The sequence below is a fragment of the Ammodytes marinus genome, assembly GCF_949987685.1.
Source record: "Ammodytes marinus genome assembly, chromosome: 5".
Lineage (NCBI taxonomy): Eukaryota > Metazoa > Chordata > Actinopteri > Uranoscopiformes > Ammodytidae > Ammodytes > Ammodytes marinus.
In genome coordinates this window covers 24914776-24929849 of record NC_137234.1, presented here as the reverse complement: position 1 = coordinate 24929849, position 15074 = coordinate 24914776, and the positions used below count along the sequence as shown (strand labels likewise).

At 42.9% G+C, this 15074-nt stretch overlaps 2 protein-coding genes across 2 annotated transcripts; one reads left to right on the top strand and one right to left on the bottom strand.

Moving 5' to 3' along the window:
- Positions 1-380: 380 nt before the first annotated feature.
- Positions 381-5178, bottom strand: wee2 (WEE2 oocyte meiosis inhibiting kinase). The gene is made up of 11 exons (XM_080028401.1): positions 4864-5178; positions 4421-4626; positions 4012-4069; positions 3285-3454; positions 3040-3161; positions 2425-2571; positions 2192-2335; positions 2011-2096; positions 1733-1903; positions 1413-1561; positions 381-596 (listed from the first exon to the last, which is right to left on the bottom strand). Exons 1-11 carry the CDS (start codon positions 5164-5166, stop codon positions 437-439), a joined length of 1716 nt encoding a protein of 571 aa, XP_079884527.1. The 5' UTR covers positions 5167-5178; the 3' UTR covers positions 381-436.
- Positions 5179-6866: 1688 nt separating this feature from the next.
- On the top strand, positions 6867-12536 carry dennd11 (DENN domain containing 11). Its single transcript, XM_080027454.1, has 9 exons — positions 6867-7333; positions 8171-8270; positions 8408-8566; positions 9799-9952; positions 10062-10200; positions 10817-10948; positions 11051-11201; positions 11406-11474; positions 12238-12536. Exons 1-9 carry the CDS (start codon positions 6925-6927, stop codon positions 12434-12436), a joined length of 1512 nt encoding a protein of 503 aa, XP_079883580.1. The 5' UTR covers positions 6867-6924; the 3' UTR covers positions 12437-12536.
- The last annotated feature ends 2538 nt before the right edge of the window (positions 12537-15074 follow it).

Below are 15074 nucleotides of genomic sequence, written 5' to 3'. Positions count from 1 at the left end.
TTTTTTTTATAACAGTGTGATGGCTCATAGGCTACTTCCTTCGTCAATTCCAAGTTACTGTTCCACATTCACAATCACACAGTTGAATGCGGTTGTAGATAAAAGCTAGCACCACACCAACTGGAAGTCCCTGTTGTTGCTTTCACTTAGTCTTATTGAATATGCTTTTTGGATTACATTGTATGCCAATGTAGAGAGAGTGCTAAGGTAGACAAAAAGAGGAAATCTTTTGATAAAATGTTTAAAACGTTTATTTACAATAAAAAACAAACCAAACCAAACAAGTGTTTGTAACAGTCAGATTAGACTAAAACCAATCTGTTCAAGGCTCTCTGGTCCTTCCAATACACTGTCTAAACCCAGAAAGACTAATTGGATAATTCATCCAGTTAGTCGTCTCATATGCTACATTTTTATCACAACCAGTCCGTCACACTCAATACCCTGTGCAACCAAAGCTCATGGATCGCGCAGACTTTCCACCCACCAGTCTCCTGCCTGCCCGGGGTAGAGACCCCAACCTTGTAGGGGTTTTTAGCCAAGGTGACAGGTTCTGCTTTGGTGATAAAGCAGCCTGACGGGCCTCCCAGAGCTCCCTGCGGAGACAAATTAAAAATGATTTGAACTGGAATCAACAGTATTAAAAAGGTGCATTTTGTAACTAAAGTTGTAATTTGACGGCATCTAGTGGGGAAAAATCTAGACTGCAATGTTGCGTTGCTATTCAGAAAAATGCCAATGCCCTTCATACACTGTGCTTTTAAGATGGTAGAAGAAATGTATCTACTCAATGACAAGACTTTGTTATTATGCTGAAGATGACAGGGGGCTTGAACCCGGACCTGGGCTTTAAAAATTCAATTATCCCTTGTGGTAGCAGATTTTGCATATAATATATCTCTGGACTCAGATATTGGAATGCTTACTTAACCATTGTTTTATATAGACTTATAAGTGTAATTGGATATATTATTGGATATATTGCATGTGGTTTGTAACTGAAATGTAGATTACCCAACGACCACTCGGACAGCCACGCCTATGGTTAAGTTATGTACAATTAGTCTGTCTTTCGGTCGAAAAGCAATGTGCTTAAGTATCAGTCTCCTATTGTCCTATGCCCAAACTCCTCCTATGGTTAAGTTATGCACATTAGAACTGTCTGCCTCTCTACCTATCTCCCCTTCGAACCATTGTTAGATGCCTCCCCCCTGGGGGGCAAATGTTCCTTAAATACATGACGTTTTAAGGAAGAATTTGTCACTCTTGCTCATACAATCTCTGTGTCTGTATTAGTGACCTCTCCGCGGAGATCCTTGCTGTATGATTTGAATAAAACCTAATGCTACTATTAACGTATCACGATTGCCTAATTTTCCCATTACACCCTCTTTTTTGTTCTCCCCTCTTACTTTTCGAGCATGGCTGTCCTGAACTTCTCTACATTGAGTTCTCTGCGAAGCTGGGCGGCCAGCCTCCCAGCCCTCTCCTCTCTTACCACTGGGTGTTTGCAAAGCTCTCTGGCAGACGGCCGCTTCGTCAGGTCTGGATCCAGCAACAACTGACAGAGAAAAAAAAGGGGGAAAAGGTATTTTTAAACAAGATTTTAGTGATTGGTACTACATAACAAATCATTTAAAACATGGTAGCTCAAATCTAATCTCTCTAATTAGGTTATTTAAGTATTTTCAATGTAAAAACAACAACAACATATCAGCCAACATATAAGTACCTGAATAAGGCCTTTGAAGGGAGGCGAAAGCTCCTGTGGCAGTTTGGGGAGCTGCCCCTGTCTAAGAATGTGCCATTCGTCTCCATTTTGAGGCAGAGGGGGAGCCCCAGCTGCCAGTAGCACTGTGAGGCCCAGCGCAAAGATGTCTGCCTTGGGAAGGTGGCTGTAATCCTGGGGGAGCAGAGACACAATGGAAATTAACAGTAGAAACCACAAAAATAAACTGAATATTTTTGATAATGTTTTTAATTTAAACCAACTGCGAGCCAAATTGTTACCTCTTGCAGGATCTCACTGGCCAGAAAGCGGCTGTCCCCCTCCTCCACTAGAGGACTGTTGGCTGATGTCACATGACCCAGATCCCCTGCAGAAGACAAGACTCAGATTTGACAGCAAACAAACATTGAAAAAATAAATAAAAATAAAAGTGAAACTATCTCTAAGGTTAAAATAGGATACCAATTTTGTAAATGACTCCAGCCGAAGTGCTTCCACCATCATCATCATCCTCCTCTTCTTCTTCTTCCTTCTTCTCCTCCTCCTCCTCGCTCTCCCCTTCACTTGTCACACTTGCGGGGGAAGGCTGGCAAATGAATATATTACCTACAGAGAGTTGAAGCCATGCAGAAAAGAGAATTTAAAAGTTTAGACTGGACAAAATAAACAAATGCAAACAGCTCCGTGAGACTTACTTGGTTTGATGTCCAGGTGTACCAGGCCTGAGCTGTGGATATATTTGAGCCCCATAGACACTTGTACGAGCAGATCTTTCAATTCGGCTTCTGAAAACAGCTCGCCCTGCGCCTCCTTTTTCACGATGGCGTCATTGAGACTTCCACCTGCCCCACACACACACACTGTATCAAAACCACCATCATTCAATCTAGTTTACCTAAAGACATTTTACATTTTATTTATAATTTAAAAAAAGTGGAGTCATCGAGCGTATAGGATGCTTGTTGTCAAAATCAGTTGATATTACTCACGATCAGCAACCAGTCCGTAATGTGTGTCCCGTGCTGATACACAGCCTAGGCTCTGTAAACTGGTATGTAAACAAAGGGTATGTAATAAAAAATAAAGGGGGGGCCCAATCATAGCAAGCGAAACACCAATTTAAAAGAGCCTAGGCTGTGTATTTAACACTGGATTTCTTTCTTAGTACTCACAGGTAGCGCGGATGGTGAGGAGAGGATATTCACCGATTTTGACAACGTGAATATTTCAGAAATCTCTGAATCCACCTTTACGTTGTCGGTCTCTAATTTTAGGTTTTGGGCTTTTGATGGCCAGTGGTAAAAACCCACCGTCACAGTATTCATTCTGAATAATCATGTGATCCTCTTCTGCCCATGCTGAATAATAGCGGACGACATGTGGGTGGTGCCCAAGAACAGCATGTGCGTACACTTCCTTTAGGGCCAGCTGCCTGAGAGGACATAGAAAGAAAAGAAAGAAAAGGGACATGGAAACATTACATCAGTTCAGGAACAGAATATTACACAGTGGACTTATCTGGTCTCTGGCAGAGAACAACATGCTGCTGACTCACTCGTTGGCAGAGCCCACCAATGGTCGGCGGGAGCGTTTTATGGCGTACAAGCAACCGTCCAGCCTCTTCACGCACTTGTTAACGGCCCCGAACTCGCCCACGCCAATGCACTCCAGCTCCAGGAACTCACTCTCGTAGCGGGACAGCATAAAGGCCTGGACCGCTCGCCTCTGCCAGATAAACAAGACGAAAAAGGAGGGGGCGGGGGGGGGGGGGGGGTGGCTTGTGGTAAAACTAATATGGATTTCCAAAGAAGGAACACACGTCACATAGCTCAGGCACTAGCTTTGTTAGAGGATAACCTGGCTTTATCTTTGATGTACCCATACCACACCTGATATGTATGTTTTCTTTATGTATGATGTAAAGTGTCTTTCAGTGACCTCCAAAAAAGCACTATATAAATTCTAGCTATTATTATTATTATTATTATTATTATTATTATTATTATTATTATTATTATTATGTGATGCCTTACTAAATATGCTAGCACTGCCACCAGGAAAGAGTTTTTATTTGTTAAGATTCTGGCAGTTTTTGACTGAAAATTTTCTCAGAGAAATCCCAGAAGTACGACTGTGGCAGCATATCATTTTGGACAAAACAAGAAGTGCGGAGGCAAGCCGAAGATGACAAAGCCTGATGATGACGGAATCATATCGGAGAGCATCTGGGAGGGGAGGGTTACAGCTGACAGAAGAGCATTGAAAAAAAATAGTAGTTGTACCTTTGGTGGGAGAAAGGCTTCATCATCCTCTTCAGATGACGTTAGGCTGTGTTTCAACCTGAAAATGTATTAAAGGGCGACAAAACGGCCATGAGTAAGGGATTGGAAAAAAAGTCAGGCCTGTGTGTGTGTTAAGGGCACTAAAATGAGAGTGATGGGAGAATTCAAACTGACAAGTTCACCTTCAATGCACCGTGTGGGTAGTCTACCAGTCATTCAAATGTTTTGTAGTTAAAAAAAAGCCATTGCGACACCAGTGGATTCATTTGACCTGTGATGTTAACACTTTCTCCATTACACATTTGAACAATTTGCCATAACATGATCACCAAACAGATACCCACCAGTGAATAAAAACTTAATCCTAACCTCCTTCCAGGTCTATTATACAACACAAAGCTATAGTTACCTGCGTCCATAATCATCGTCATCATTCCTACAGTTGATCCTCCACTGCTGCTCGCTGTTCCTGCGGACTGTGTCGGGGGTGAAAGGATTGACGTTGACAGAAGGGGCCTGGATGAGGCTGTCAGCAGCTGAGGAGTAGCGCAGTGTCCTCTGATGGCGACTTCTCTTGGTGCTGGATAAAGGCTGGGACGCCTTAGATAGGAGGCTCTGCAGGGGGGACAAAAAGGGAGAAATTCTTCAACAGCAAAGGTCAACTTGTTAGACAAGTTTGACACTTGACACTTATTCTTGACAAAGAATCCAAATACTACAGGGGGCACACCAAGGTGAGAGTGCAACCACTAATCGACTACTAAATTAGTTGCAGATAAATTGAATGGTTGTTAGTTGGTGACGCCATTGCGGCCATTTTCCATGCATCATATCTGAATTTCCCCCACACACCTTGGGCGTGCTGGGAGAGTCGCAGAGCCTCAGTTTGCTCAAGTAAGCGTATGGTATGGGGCTGGTGCATTGTAGAGGGGAAGACAGGGCGCCGCTTCTGCTGCGGTGGCGTTGCACCTTGGGCGTCCTGCACGCAGAGCCGGGGCTGTGAACGCGGGGGCTGAGGATGTGGGGACTGCGAATGCGGGGGCTGCGGATCCTGAAAATGCAGTCATCTGAGCTGTTGTCACTACTGCTGTTCCCCTCCTCTCCACAGCTAGAGAAGTCCAGCTGCTGGCCAATCCCATCAAACAACGTTGCCATGCTCGGGGGGGCCTGAGTTTTGGCAAAGGTTTCCTAGAAAATCAAAAACCCTGCATTTGACAGCCCCTTGGTGGTTTATATTATGCATCAGATTATCAACTTCAAATGTATTTATATAGCACATTTAAAAACAACCATAGTTGAACAAACAACTAAACCTAAACATCTAAATGTAGAAAAAACACAAACAAACAGAAACTCAAATTTAACTGAAAGCCAATGAATATAGTTTCAATAAATTTCAGTGGTCTGGGCAGTTCTTAATATGAAATGAAATGGCAGGCCTACACTATTCCATATATTTGGAGCAATCATTGCAAAGGCTCATTCACCTCTTTTGTTCATGTCTGTTGCATTCACTACAAGTAGTAATCTATAAAACTATAGTTTAAACATGTGAACATAAAGTAGGCCTATAAAAACGCCAACCCAACCACATCAGGTAGGACAATTGAAAAGCAGAGCACCTGTCAAGCTGCGGTGTTATTGTCAGACTAATCTCAAAGGTTAACAGATGCTTCACGCAGTGAGTCAGAACTCACACATCCGTATGTGATTCAGGTTTGACAAATAGCCTAATATTTGTTTATCATGTTGGCTACTCACGCACAAGTCGCTTTACGCACCAGAAAAACCACCAACACGCTTGAATTTCGCGCCTTGTATATAAATGACTTCCTGTTTAAATTAACTTTGCCACCCGGTCAACTCATCTAGCTCTCTGATTGGCTGAATTCTTCAGAAACACCTGACTTTACAACGACTGTTAATTGCGTAAACAACCTTATGTAGGCTATCCCTACCGTGAAAACTATGAACATCGAACTGTAGGCCTATAAGAGCACTATACATTCAGTTTTAAGTCAAGAAACTTCTTGTAAGGTAACATGTTTACCTTATTGCCCAAATATCACCATGACACTTTGCAAGTTGATCATTTGCAGTAGGCCACAACAATTTTTTTTGTTGCAGTCTGTTCAGAAATGTTTTCAATTTTAAATAGGCTACTTAAAAACCGAAAATCTAGATGTTGGATAAAGACAGAGATTTTTTTTTTACACAATATATGACTCGACATCATTGCAAATAAGGGTCAACCATAGATATATGGGTAAACCTGTAGTTTAGTCTGGCTTTGCGAGACTTCCCCTCAATTGATTTATCTGACAATGAAAATATTTAAGTCCAAAAATGTACATAGCCTACTTTTAGTTATAGCCTACTAGTTTTCATATAAAATAACACATGTAATGGAAGATAAATAGCCAATAATCACAAAAATGACCAGTGCTTAAAAAAAATAGCCTATGTTTTTGCCTGATGTGTCTTGCCTAAAAGTCGATAAGGCAATTTACAGTTAGGCTATGTGTAGGCTAATAGACCGGGGTAGGCTACAACGGGCACATTACATCTCTGTGTAATAAGAGGAGTTCTGATTGGGAAAATCAAATTGCCCACGACAAAAATTAGGTCATCCTATGAAATAGTAATGAAGACACGTGGGCGGAAGTCAGCGACGTCATCAAAACAGTGAGACAGGAGAGGAGGGAAGGAAAGGAAGCAGCAGCAGCAGCAGCAGCAGCGCGTCAGTGGATGTGTCACGCTTACAAATACATAGAAAAACAACAACCCAACAAGCAAGCGGCGACAGTACATCATGATCCGGCTTCATTGGCGTGTTTAGCCTATAGTGTTCTCGAGTCAACTAGACAGCGGAGTTTTTGTGTTTTTCCTTTCTCTCTCTTTTCACGAGTCACTATGGTGAAACAATCTGACCGTGCCCCGCTGCTTGACTGGGAGGAGATCCCACCACCGCCCGATCCCAACCAGGCGGCCCCGCATCCTCCCGCATTGCCGTCCGAGAAAAGTTCGAAGGCAGCGGGGAAGCGCACAGCGACATGCACCGCCGATTATGGTACCACCACAACCACCATCACATGCATCAGCCCGACGAAGGGACCACTAACAGCTGTTGTTGCCAGCGGGAACGGAAGCCCGGGCCGCCCTCTCACGGGGCTCTCTAAGCAGCATGGGTGGGATCATCGCCCGGAGCCTCTCGGTACAGAGCGTAATGTTCCCTTCCTCCCCGCTCTGTCGGCGAGGGATCAGTGGGAGGAAAAAGATCAGATCGTGGCCGTGTTTGTCGTAACCTTCGATACGAGATCGGGTAAGCAGCATGCAGCAATCGGTTTGTTATTGCATGATGAGCATCTGACCATTTCATCTCTCATGTTGAGTCTCGGTTGATCACTAACAACATTTCCTGAATCATGCTGTGATATCTTGATTATTTCTAGGAATGTCATGCAGTCTGCTCAGTCTGATGTGATGTGCTTTTAGTCAATGCATTGTAGTCATGATCAAGGTGTGGCTGACAATTCAAGTGTTAAAACCGGCTTCTCTAACTCAACTGTCAGTCCACATCAGTTCATTTAGGCCTAAACAACTAATTGTTGTTGGTGTGACCCCTCCAAGATAATTGAACTTGCTGGTCTAGGCTTTCTAGCTTGTGCAAGCAGTCAAACATGTGCAAGTGTTGAGTTAGCCTACTTAAGCCCAATTTGATACAAGTAAGACCATCCACTCACTTAGATTTGATAGAGGATGCTATAGAAACAATCAACACACATGGAGGAAGTCTGTGTATAGATAACTTTACAGTATCTGAGTCAGTGCTTTCTTACTGTCTCTTGACCTCTTGCTACTACATGACATGCAGAATTAAGGGGAAGTGGCAAGAAAGAAAGTGGACAGTGTGGGGAAGTAACTTCAAGTTTTTATTTCTGTGTGTGTGTGTGTGTGTGTGTGTGTGTGTGTGTGTGTGTGTGTGTGTGTGTGTGTGTGTGTGTGTGTGTGTGTGTGTGTGTGTGTGTGTGTGTGTGTGTGTGTGTGTGTGTGTGTGTGTGTGTGTGTGTGTGTGTGTGTGTGTGTGTGTGTGTGTGTGTGTGTGTTTGTGTTTGTGTGTGTGTGTGTGTGTGTGTGTGTTCGCACGAACGAACGGCAGGGAATATGGTAGAGTGGTGCCTGCCTCACGACATCAACCTGGACGGGGTCGAATTCAAGTCGATTGCCAGCGGTTCCCATCGGATCGCCAGTGACTTCATGTATGTAACAGGCTAAAGTGCTCCCAGACAATCAAGAGGCATGAAATCCAGCCTCTCTAGAGAAATCCCTGTCAGTAATCCATCTCTGCTGTGTTTGTTTACACCTCTTCTTTGTTTTCGCTCCCTTTTGGCTATAGATATTTCCGTAAGGGCTGCTACTTTGGGTTGGCCTGTTTCGCAAACATGCCAGTGGAGAGTGAGCTGGAGCGAGGAGCCAGGATGAAGTCCGTGGGGATCCTGTCTCCCTCCTACACTCTGCTTTACCGCTACATGCACTTCCTGGAGAACCAAGTCAAGTGAGACATGCCTGTGTTTGTTCTGTGTGTGTGTGTGTGTGTGTGTGTGCGTGTGTGTGTGTAGGAGAGTCTTATTTCTCGTTCTGTCACCTTATATACGCTCCCCTAATTCTATTCTGTATACCTTTTTTATTTCTCACCAAAACGTTTTCCTTTTTCACCCTTGCTTCTTTGTACAAAAAAAAAAGTTTCTCATCTATTAAACATGAACCACAGAGTCCCCGTTACAGCTATCGTCACAGGAGCCCATTTACATGCAGTTTTTGTATCTTAAGCAGCACGAAAGAGGAAGAAGACTTGACAGCCCTCTATTCTCTTCACTAACTCTGCTCTCTGGCTTCAGTCCTCTCACATAAAAGCTTATATCCTCATTGACTATGTAGTGAGACACAGCGGGCCACAGTTTTCGGTTTACGAACACAGATGGCTCCGGTTGCCGTCAAATATATGTGTATCCAAAGTCTTCTTTATGGAGTGTGGTAATCTAGCCTCCAGTTTGTGTTGTGGTGTGATTAGACAAATAGTAGTCTCGCACAGCCAGACCACACTACAGGTAGTAAGCAAATAGAACATTGGCATTTAATGTGACATGCCTTTAAGATGCCACAATGCAATTCATGAACAAGCAATTGTTATTTACTTCATCTGTAATCATTCATCGTTCATGACCTTGACCATTGGCACAACATATCGCTGCTGGGATTTGTTTGAAGGTACCTAATGTGAGACACTGAAGACAGTATCTTTTCAAGCACTGGTCAATTTTGTCAAATTTATGATGGTTAGTTCTTAAAAACATGCCAAAAAAAAATGCATTTTTAAGACAAGTACATGGCATAGTATATAGTTTGATTTATAGAATGCTGTATCCAACAAAACTTTTAAAACTTTGGACACTGATATGTTTTAAAATTGAAAAATTGGCTTTATTCAACATCTAGTGTTTTTTTTTTAAAGAAATGCTTATTCATGCATAATTAGTTAGATGTTGCTAAATTAGCATATTTATTCAAACATTTCTGATATAATCGTGATCCAAAATATAATAGTTTTAATGTAAGTAATCAACTGGCAAAGTGAAATCTACCTATTCACCTGAAGTGTCTCGCCTTAAGATTGCTTGATCTGCTAAATTAAACCAATCTGAAAAGACTTGGGAGACTCATCATACCTGCCATTTTTCTTCTTTCTCTCCTCGTCCTCCTCCTCTTCCTCTTGTCTCTGCCTGACAGGAACCAGTTGAAGTGTCCCGGCAATTATTCTCCACTGGAGGCCTTCTACGAGGATAAGAAGGCCGTGCTGCCCCCTGCAGTAAATGGTCTGGTCACCGCTTGCCCCACCTGGAGTGTCACCACCATCAACCGCTGCATGCACCCAGAAATGAAGGTCTGAAGGCATAAAAACACACACAACGTACTGTATATCTGTCAGTTTTGCTGACTCACTAAACAACAACATCAAATCCAACACATTTGTCCCGTGTTGCTCCCTGCAGATCACCCACCCAGCCGGCTGCATGTCCCAGTTCATCCAGTTTTTCGGGGAGCAGATCATGGTGCTGTGGAAGCTGGCACTGCTCCGCAAACGTATCCTCATCTTCTCCCCTCCACCCGTTGGAGTGGTCTGCTACAGGGGTGAGACGCTAGTTTGCCCGCATGCTAACACACACCGACTTACTTACAACGTTAGAATGGATGGGTATCGAGAACTGATACTAAATTGGTGTTTAGTTCTTGTTTGATTAGCGTTTAAAGTATTGATTGAGGTCCTGGACAAACGATACTGCTATTGAGATGTATGCAAAGGTTAATGTATTGTAACGTAACCGCATTTAAAAAAACTCTTAACCTTCCCCTAATGATCACGTTGAGTTGCAATTACATTTGACGTAGTTGAACTTCTTGTTCAGTGCTCTCCAGTTTATGGCTGACAGGGAAGCATGTTCAAAAGTGTGGGCTCACTTTACTATATTTAATCAAATGCAGCCAAATGCAATATATTTAATTGCATAAAAGCAATTTACACTAGCAACCTCATGCTAACATACGAATACAACATTATGAATCTGAAGCAGTGTGGCGTGTTTGACAACTTTTAGCGATTTTTCTGAATCTTTTTTTTATGCAATGTCCTCATTCTTTGGCACCACCATATCGATACCAATCCATAGTTGTGTGGTTCCCTCTTTTTTTCCCTTTTATCCATGCAGATGTATCATGTTTAATGTGTGGTGTTCTTGTGCTCCCTCAGTGTACTGCTGCTGCTGCCTGGCCAATGTCTCCCTACCCGGCGTTGGAGTCTCCGTGCCAGAGTTAAGGCCTTTCTTCTACGTCAACATAGCCGACATCGCTGCCCTGGAGACGGAGCTGTCCTACGTTGCCTGTGAGTCGAGCTTTACTGCGTGCAAACAGAGCCAAATCGGTGGTCTGTGAAAAGGATCCCCTATTTCATGTTGCCGTTGCTGTTTTTTTCTTTTCTTTAAAGGCACCACTGAGAAGATTTTCGAGGAGAAGAAGGAGCTGTACGACGTCTATATCGATAACCAGAATGTGAAAACGCACAGGAGCCATTTGCAGCCGCTGCTCCGGCTCAACGCAGCGGATAAGGAGAAGTACAGGAAACTGAGCGAACAGAGGTAGGCCTCCCACTGAGAAAAACTGGATTTTGAATAATTTAGTTTGTTCATTTAAATTTTTTAAATGTGATACATGCACCAGAACAATATGCTGCAAAATGAACATGCGTGACGGTTTTGTTGCGTTTCAAGGGAATTCATCAAGTGGACCAGATAAATGAAATTTAATATTATTAATTATATTATGACTTTTCTCCCCCCAAGGCAAGTGTTGCTGTACACTCAGGAGGTGGATGGAGACTGCACGTCAAATGAGGAGGATCTGTTCATTCTGTGAGTTAAATTTATAGATATCATCATGAAACTTTGCCAGCGGATTACCTACATTCAAACAATTATTTTTTGTATTTTGGCAATATGTAACTAATTGTGTGCACACTTACAGTATATCTCTTTGGAAAATGAAACATGTAGATGTTGGATAAAGCAAGAGTTAAACATCTTTTTTTCATTTATAAATCAAAATATATTAAGTACACGTATTGAAAATGCATTTCAGCATGTTTTTAAGAATAAAATCATATATCGGACCATAAACAACATATGAACAAATCCTTCTTTGATAACCTTTAGAGTTCACCAGTGCTTGAAAAATGTTGTTGTCTGCCATGAAGTAAGTGATTTTTTTGTTAATATACGTGTTAAATCACTCTATATTCATACAGCAATCACAGTATGCACAGTTCATAACACAGGTCTCCCAGTCATTCAGCTTTGCAGTAATTGCCAGATAAAATTTGGAGTATCCCGCTCGTTTTTCTCCAATTAGGAGACAGAGCTCTAAAGAAAGGCGGGTCTCTGTGCCCGTGAATGATGACTCACTACTCTCTCCACCGTGGCACTATCTGATGAAGACGGCTGAGCATTCATATGGTGGTTATGTAGGGACGAGGGAGGGGACTGCTAACTGCTGTCACTGACAGGAAGTTAGCTAAAGGGATGCTAATGGTGTTAACATGTTGGCTTTCATCGTCGTAATGTGATGCGGTCAGACCACCATAGCATGACTCAGTTTTCCTTCAACCCTGCCCTTTAGGTTCTTCATGGAGCTGAACAACCGCATCTTCCAGACCCTGTCGGAGGTAGCGGGGAGCAGCGACCCCACCCTCACCGCAGAGCACATGAGGGCCATGGGGCTGGATCCCCGGGGAGATCGCCTATTCCTGCTCCAGCTGATGGAGGTGTATGGAGTGGACGTCACCCTGGTCATAGACAATCTCTGCTGCCCCACATAAGCCTCGGAAAAACAACTGGATTATTTGTGCCTTCAAGGCCCGCGCACACCAAGACACAGAAGACACTGCCTCCACCCAGGGACTTCCATGTGTTGCCTGCTGTCCCCCATCCTGGGTGTCTTGTGTGTGTGTGTGTGTGTGTGTGTGTGTGTGTGTGTGTGTGTGTGTGTGTGTGTGTGTGTGTGTGTGTGTGTGTGTGTGTGTGTGTGTGTGTGTGTGTGTGTGTGTGTGTGTGTGTGTGTGTGTGTGTGTGTGTGTGTGTGTGTGTGTGTGTGTGTGTGTGTGTGTGTGTGTGTGTGTGTGTGTGTGTGTGTGTGTGTGTGTGTGTGTCATCTGACCTGTCATCTGACCTGTGGAGACTTTTAAAAACCAGCGTGGATGACAAGGAACACTTGATGTCGGTGCACTGGTGGCTTATGGGACGCCTATACAGCCATTCACATCTCATATCACTCAGTACTTCTGTCTTCTGTAAGAAATATTAGTTTTTTTTGTGTGTGTGTTCGTTTGACTTTGACTGATTCTGGGCCTAAAGTAGCCCGGGCTTAAGCACTGGATAAAAACTTTAAGAAGTCTTGATCATGGTTTTTCGGCGATCAAGGCACTCTGATTGGGCCATTCTCCTCTCGCAATCCATCGCAACGAGGTGTCACTGAAATGTTCACACACTTTGGTGTGCACTTCCGCTTTTGTCTGAAGAAAATATTGATATTGTTTGGGGGGAGTTTTTACTGCCTGAATGGGTGAACTTGTGCACATAAGACACAGTTTAATAGCAGATTCTAGCCGTCGTAATGTGCAACAAATCGAAATCATGATGCCAATGTTGCTGGCTCTGATAAAAGCCACTGTGGGAAAGAAAAATCAATATTCTTAATTGGCGTTTTAAAGAAAGCAATAGGTGATATCATCAGCCTTCTTCATTTATATGCTGTCGCACTCGGGGTTTTTACAATTTTTTTTTTGCTGAGAGCAAGTTTGGAGGTAACACTGAAATACTGTTTGTTAGTCAATGATTGTTTTTTATAAAGGGGATGGGTGTTAATAAGGAAGCTGAGTCACAGAACTGAGGGGGGAAAGCTGTAAAAAACTTTGTTCACCTCTTAATGCACCTTCAACACGACGTAGGCCTGATAACGTGTCACTATGTGGAGCATTTGAATTAGGCTAGACGTTTTACCTTGATATGTCGTGATAGGCTGGAGTTCTCAATGACATTACATATATCATGAATATTGCACCTCGTTCCACCTCTGGACTGTTTTTTTTTATTTAAATGCCAAGTTAATTATTACATATACATTCTGAGCCAGCAAGCGGTTATGGAGATGTGTGTGTGTTGTACTGTGTATGGGCTTTTCATAAGCGGAACCTAATATAACTTCTGTGATCCCTTTCAATGACGAGTCCTTGATGGAGCCGTTAGTACTTTTAGTCATTGATCAGATTCAAAGACAAAGATCTCTTTGTGTATTTGGGAGATCTGTCATTGGTGGCGGTGAGGGCTGAGCAGAAGAAGCTTTAACTCCCTTTCTACAGATTCTACACAGAGGGGCCCTCCGTCTGTTCAAACTGAGGGTGTTTTTTCCTCTCTCTGTCTTTTCATGGCAGTCCCATTGAGGGGAATCCAGCCCTAGAGACGCTGGGCCAACTGCATCCTTTGAATTACCTTGGCAGACTGCTTGAGTTCATCCGTTGCGTTGCCAATTATCAGAGCGATCATTTGTTCCATGTTGGAACACACCAGGCTGATTCTTGCCTAATATTGTCCCACTCTAAAACACCAAGTCATTTCTTTAAATGTGTCCTTTTTATCTTACTGGTCGGATTTTCGTTTTATTTTTGTCACATTCCAGAAATGATCTTGCAGGGGCCTGATTTCCCCAGGTTTGGAATAGCTGATGGTTTACCAGCCCAGTACTGTACTGTACTTTGACGTGGGGTTTTGGCAGTGGCGGTTAGGCTCTGTTGTTATAACAGGGCCTTAAAGAGATGTCAATTTCTCAAACTGACTTCGGCAAAAAGTGACCTACACCTTTCTGTTGTGCGTCAAACACTGTTTGCTGAAAGATTAAGTACTTTGTCCTCAGCACCGTTATGAATGACCTTACCGTTTCTAGTAACACTTGTTGACTCTTAACCATCTGTACAGTACCTGTCAGCTGACATACGTAGACCCCTTGTCTCACGATGTTTGCTTTACGGGTGTATGTTGAACGTAAAAAAAAGGTGAATGTACACAACACACGCCACTGTATAAAATGCCTTCTTTGTGGAGCCGCTCACATGGTGTACCAGCATTAAATAATGAGTCGTTTGTACAGTGTGTCACTCTACTGAATGTCAAAGACGAGCAAAAGTATTGCACACTCGCAGCAAAAACACATCCAAGTATAGTGTTCTCTTCTTGATTGTAATGTTAACCGATAGTATTCACCTAACAAATAAAGTCTTCACCTTAACTAATGTGAAACCCTGTAAGAGATGTCACTAATCTACACATCAACTCAATAGCATGAGCAACTTTTAGTTTCACTGTACTGCCATTGTAAACCAATAAAACATTGATACCGTGTGTGTGTGTGTGTGTGTGTTATCTAATTGTTTGCCTCAAACCCTGCATTACTATTTTCTGAGT